Source organism: Paralichthys olivaceus, chromosome 5, assembly GCF_024713975.1.
Source record: "Paralichthys olivaceus isolate ysfri-2021 chromosome 5, ASM2471397v2, whole genome shotgun sequence".
NCBI classification, from domain to species: Eukaryota; Metazoa; Chordata; class Actinopteri; order Pleuronectiformes; family Paralichthyidae; genus Paralichthys; species Paralichthys olivaceus.
The window spans coordinates 4,625,171-4,631,181 of NC_091097.1; the positions used below are offsets into that span (position 1 = coordinate 4,625,171).

Consider the following 6,011-nt stretch of genomic DNA (forward strand, 5'->3'; position numbering starts at 1 on the left):
CTAAGAGAAATGTTGTTTTATTACAAAGTTCATTCAGACAACTGAACACCCTGTCAACTAGTAAAAAATAATTTGAGAAATCATGTAAATGATGCGCAGACTATGGTGAAGAAGAGATTTCTGAGTCAGAGGACGTGACCAAACGGATTTAAATCTAAAGAGAAACAAATGACACAGTAAAATCAATTAAAACATTAAATGTGTATTTAAAGGTTCAGTGTGTAGATTTTGTGATATCTTGTGGTGAAGTGTCATGTTGCAGCCGAACACCCCTCACCTCACCCTCCCCTTCCAAACATTAAAGATAACCTGTTGTAGCCTTCAGTTGTAATAAAAACTCACAAGCTGTTTAGATTGTCTAGTTTAGACGACTGTAAAAAACATGGTGGCCTCCGTAGAGAGGACACCCCCCGATGTAAATATAAAGTATTGAAATCTACTTTATTTAAGCGTCTCAGCGGTAAAATAAAATGTCAGAGCCATGATTTACTACGGAGGCTGTGAGACGGACGTTGACCTTATGTGGTTTATAATATACATTTTATATGCTCAACTATTATTATTTCAGTTTCTATATTGGACAACTGTTTTCAAAGGTGCTTTATGAATAAAGTGATTATATTTACATGTCAAATTCATGTTGCAGTCAACCCTACATGTCTCTACCAAGCGGCAACATCCCGGGCTGAGCGCTGAGGCCAATACGGAAGTGCAAATAACTGCAGTTCACTGGGTGGCCACTTGAGGCTGGCTCCAAGAGGGAGTCAATTCCCATTGACTCCCATGTTAAAAAGCCCGACTTTAGAGCAGAATTAAACCTGTTTACAGCCTGGTTCAAAAAACGGTTTTAGTCTCAATCAGTAAGTTCTTCCTCCATGACAACTCTGGGGGGGGTGAATTTTTTTCTAACTCGCTCGTTTAGATAATTTAGAGGTTTGAAATTATGAATAATTATCACTTGATTGACACGTGACGTCACCGTTAGCTCGTCACTCTGGCTGTTAGCCTGTGGTCTGCTCGGCTTCACCTGAGCTAACAGGCTAATCCCCGTCACCGAGCACGAGTCTGTGGAGGAGTTTTCACTCACATGTGAATATCATCGTCTGTTGTTCGGCTGATGTCCTGACGGAGAAGTGAAGTGGAAGACGTCTGTGCTGCAGTGTCTGTGGTGAGTAAAGTACTGTCTTTGATTTACGTGTCAGTAGTGATGAGCAGGTATCATTGTTACCTGGCTGGTTAGCTTAGCTCCGCTAACCTCCAGGCAAGATACCAGCAGTAACGGCGATGCTAACGGGAGGGATGGGAGTTATTAACCCGACATGAAGCGTCCACACAGCGGAGAGAGGAGCGTTAGAGTTCATGGTGATAAATCTTTTAAACTGAAGGCGACTGTGTGTTTAGTGAATATCATCAAGTTAGATATCTAACGTTATGTAAAGTTGTTCAGCTCGCCAACCCATTTAGCTTGACTACGTTACTGTGAGTAACTTCAGTAATAATGTTTTATTAGATTATTGTTTCAGAAATAACGTTAGTGCAGCTGCTGCAGTGTGAAACTTATTGAGCTGAACTTTATTTATGAATGAACAGTTTACCTACCAGGTATAGATAGACCTGTTTTCATAACTTACTAACAATTAAAGCAAATTATTGCACATGATGCATTACATTATATATGCAATACTTTTAATGTGAAAGAACTCCATACTGCACATTCATTGTAGTACACTGTTTAATCCCAAACCATATTCAGATACATACTTGAATATCCACAGAATATAAGGACACAGACTTTGTTTGAAAGTAACACGTATCTCTGCAATAATGCCATACTTTTATGTTTCCTGTCATTTTATTAGGGACGGAGGAACCTGAGGGACACAGCTGTGCTGACCGTGTTCTGTCTCTTATGTCAAAAAAGAAAAGACAACACTTTTTATCTAAGGTTTATTAAATCAGAAAGTAAAAGATGAACATTGTTGTGATAGTGTTAATTTTACCAACCATAATGGATATAGAAATTGACTCAATATTATTATCATGTTGACCAGCCTGAAGCTGCCGATCTCCACCATGTTGCTGCTGCCACAGTGGATTCTGAGGACATCAGGTGTTGCAGTGCTTCATGAAATGAAAAAAGTCATGTTAAAGGATGTTTTATGCTGAAATCATTGTCACATCTGTAGATATTAAGGAACAGAGGAGAAACATGATTATTTACAGATACTGTACAATACAATAATTACAATAATTTTGACACATGTAATATCAGCTGTGTTAAGCAGCCAAGACTGGTACTTACAGTTTATTCTGTGTTCAGCAGGTGGAAGCACCACAGATTTCAGCCAAACTGATGTACTAAAAGAAATAAACATTGTATAAATATATAAAATGTCTTTCTACCACATCTGTAATATTCAAGGGTGATAATCTCTCACAGTGCTGTTGATAACAGTCCACTTCAAGTCCCTCAACTTCTCGCAGTGTTAAAACAGATATATAATATATATACATATATAATAAATATGAGCACTGTTTACAACAGTGGTGTGTGGAGATTATAATCACATCTAAACTGTTATATAATTACACATCTGCACTGAGTCTAATTCACTGTGAATCCATAACAGGCTAAAAAAAGAGGTTGTAATAGTAATGGCGGTTATACAAGTCTGTATCACATGCAGCTTATTAATATTAACTTATTAAAATTACAATCAAATGAAAAAACACAACTCTTTACTAAAGCTAGTTAACTTGCTTCAAACTTCATTAGACGTGTTAAATAAACAGTAAATTACCTCAATAACATCAAAAACCACTTGAGGAATGTAAGTATATGTGGTATGATTATAATAATAAATAAATCAATAGGTTTTGATGTTGTAAAGTTTCAGTGTAACTTACCTCTGTTCGGTTCGATGTTACGACCGCGACCATCCCGGAGCAACAACACCGCAGCGCTAGCCGGTTAGCAGTCGCGGGTAGCATTTAGCCTAGCTCCTTAGCCTGAGCTAACCAGGAAACGATAAGCTCTGTGGGCGTGGCTCGGTTGTCAGTCTTCACTCGGCCCGCCTAGCGTCCACTCGGGCGCCGCCTTTTTGCCCATTTATGGGTTAGCCCGGAACTAGGAGGAGTCAGGCCCCGGCAAGATGGCGCCGGGTGAAACGCCCACTACGAGCCTCATTTTCACTCTACAGAAACCAACGGGTGACGTCACGGACACTACGTCCATCTTTATATACAGTCTATGGTCTCTACACTTTGCAAAGAAACGCAATATCTTTCAACTGCTTTTTACAAAAGCACTTCATAGAGTGTGAACTTGTTTCAGTCCAGTTCAGATCAAAGCCAGAACAGATCATAGCCAGTTAACTTCTATATAAAGGAGAAACATTTCTCAGCAGAATCAGACTCTACGACCATTAGTAGAAGACAGCTGCATGCGAATCTTCTCTTTGACAACGTCCCTAAACCGCCAAAGACAACTGTCAGTAGACCAGCGCTTCACGGCAAAAATACTTTGTTACATTGGATCACCTGCGTTTATCCAACATGAATAAGAATTGCTCTAGAAACAAAGTAAGTTTTGTTTTCGGCTGTAGAGACTTCAGGTTAAACTGTACTTTTATACCTCATGAAGAAACAATTATCTTTTATTTCTTCATCTTACTTTACAGTAGTTTTGCAGACTTTAAAAGCAGACATGTGTAAATGACTCAAATGTATTAATAATCTGTCTGAATATATCTGAACTGAGGATGGGACTGTGTTTTTACCTGTTACATGTATATTTGTGTCTTTCAGTCAAAGACTCAGCTGACTGCAGAAAACACTGCTCTGTTTGCAGAAAACACTGCACTGAAAGAGCAGGCTGCAGAAAATGCTGCTCTGGCTGCAGAAAACACTGCTCTGCAAAAGAAGGCTGCAAAGTTTGAAGAGAGAGCTGCAGTGTACAGTATTCTGAGAAGGAAGCTGGATGATAATAATGCAGCTCTGACTGAAGAAAACACAGCTCTGAAGAAGGAGATAGCACAAAACACTGCTCTGGCTGCAGAAAGCAATGCTCTGGCTGCAGAAATCACTGATCTGGCTGCAGAAAACACTGCTCTGGCTGCAGAAAACGCTGCACTGAAAGAGCAGGCTGCAGAAAATGCTGCTGTACCTGCAGAAATCACTGCTCTGGTTGCAGAAAACACTGCACTGAAAGAGCAGGCTGCAGAAAACGCTGCACTGAAAGAGCAGGCTGCAGAAAATGCTGCTCTACCTGCAGAAATCACTGCTCTGGTTGCAGAAAATACTGCACTGAAAGAGCAGGCTGCAGAAAGTGCTGCTTTAGCTGCAGAAAACACTGCTCTGGTTGCAGAAAACTCTGCTCTGGCTGCAGACAACACTGCTCTGGCTAAAGAAAACACTGCTCTGGCTGCAGAAAACACTGCACTGAAAGAGCAGGCTGCAGAAAATGCTGCTCTGGTTGCAGAAAACACTGCACTGAAAGAGCAGGCTGCAGAAAATGCTGCTTTACCTGCAGAAAACACTGCTCTGGTTGCAGAAAACACTGCTCTGCAAAAGAAGTCCGCAAAGTTTGAGGAGAGAGCTGCAGTGTACAGTATTTTGAATGATTCTAATGCAGCTCTGACTGAGGAAAACACAGCTCTGAGGAAGGAGGCAGCACAAAACACTGCTCTGGCTTCAGAAATCACTGCTCTGGCAGAAGAAAACACTGCACTGAAAAAGCAGGCTGCAGAAAATCTGACGAAGGAGGCAACACAAAAGGCTGCACAGTTACAGCAGGAAGAACTACGTAGAGAAAGCAGGCTGCAGAAAATGTTGCTTTGGCTGCAGAAAAAACTGCATAGAGATAGCAGGCTGCAGAAAATTCTGCTATGGCTGCAGAAAAAACTGCAGTAAAAAAGCAGTTGTAGTATTTAGATTTTAAAGGTCCAATGTGTAGTATTTAGTGATATCTAGTGGTAAATTATCATGTTGCAGCTGAATACTCACCTCTTTCTATTACTCACCTCTTTCTATACCTTCTCTGTTTCTACTCACAGCAAAATGTTATTTTTCTCTTCATGCTAATTTATTTTTAATAGCTGAAGATACTTCTTTTAGTTTAAGTCATGGTTTGTGACATATTGAATAAGATATTTTCTGTCTAAACTTCTTATGTTTAATTTAAGTGGAAAAAATGATCCAACACTTGATAAAAATAAAAACATTAGAGCAGAAACATGACTAAGAGAAATTTTGTTTTATTACAAAGTTCATTCAGGAAACTGAACACCCTGTCAACTAGTAAAAAATCATTTGAGAAATCATGTAAATGATGCGCAGACTACGGTGAAGAAGAGATTTCTGAGTCAGAGGACGTGACCAAACGGATTTAAATCTAAAGACAATCAGTCAATTAAAACATTAAATGTGTATTTAAAGGTTCAGTGTGTAGATTTTGTGATATCTCGTGGTGAAGTGTCATGTTGCAGCTGAACACCCCTCACCTCACCCTCCCCTTCCGAACATTAAAAATAACCTGTGGTAGCCTTCAGTTGTAATAAAAACTCACAAGCTGTTTAGATTGTCTAGTTTGGACGACTGTAAAAAACATGGTGGCCTCCGTAGAGAGGACACCCCCCGATGTAAATATAAAGTATTGAAATCTACTTTATTTAAATATAAAGGGCATTTTTTGGGGTAAAGAAAACTACAATTCAAACAATTTAGATCAAATGAACTAGTCCAAACATCAAGAGGATTATTCTAGATGCCAATAGATCCCTTTCACCTAAATCTTACACACTGGACCTTTAACAGTAATTACAATAATAAATATAATTTTATAAAAACATTGAATCAAATTTTTAAATTATAATATACATTATCTCAACAATTCCCACAATGAACTACGGAGCCCCTAAAGGGACATGGGTTAAAAAAAAAAAAATGAAACGTATCTCGTGCGCACGAGAAAGTATCTCGCGAGCACGTGAAGGTGTCCCGCGAGCACGAGA

The 6,011-nt window shown here is 39.3% G+C and overlaps 1 protein-coding gene and 2 long non-coding RNA genes across 3 annotated transcripts; 1 reads left to right on the forward strand and 2 right to left on the reverse strand.

Moving 5' to 3' along the window:
• Position 1: 1 nt before the first annotated feature.
• On the reverse strand, positions 2–1,130 carry LOC138407770 (uncharacterized). The gene is made up of 2 exons (XR_011241116.1): positions 278–1,130; positions 2–154 (listed from the first exon to the last, which is right to left on the reverse strand). It is a non-coding gene; the product is annotated as an uncharacterized lncRNA (long non-coding RNA).
• Positions 1,131–1,714: 584 nt separating this feature from the next.
• On the reverse strand, positions 1,715–3,238 carry LOC138407771 (uncharacterized). The gene is made up of 3 exons (XR_011241117.1): positions 2,908–3,238; positions 2,303–2,358; positions 1,715–2,121 (listed from the first exon to the last, which is right to left on the reverse strand). It is a non-coding gene; the product is annotated as an uncharacterized lncRNA (long non-coding RNA).
• A 174-nt stretch (positions 3,239–3,412) lies between these two features.
• LOC138407769 (flagellar attachment zone protein 1-like) lies at positions 3,413–5,198 on the forward strand. Its single transcript, XM_069525232.1, has 2 exons — positions 3,413–3,582; positions 3,808–5,198. Exons 1-2 carry the CDS (start codon positions 3,556–3,558, stop codon positions 4,909–4,911), a joined length of 1,131 nt encoding a protein of 376 aa, XP_069381333.1. The 5' UTR covers positions 3,413–3,555; the 3' UTR covers positions 4,912–5,198.
• Positions 5,199–6,011: the final 813 nt, after the last annotated feature.

What these genes read in the sequence shown, in the direction of transcription:
- LOC138407769 (XM_069525232.1), top strand. Translation starts at nt 3,556, where the DNA reads ATGAATAAGAATTGCTCTAGAAACAAA. An exon ending in AGAATTGCTCTAGAAACAAA is followed by an intron (nt 3,583 to 3,807) that starts GTAAGTTTTGTT and finishes TGTGTCTTTCAG; the next exon opens with TCAAAGACTCAGCTGACTGC.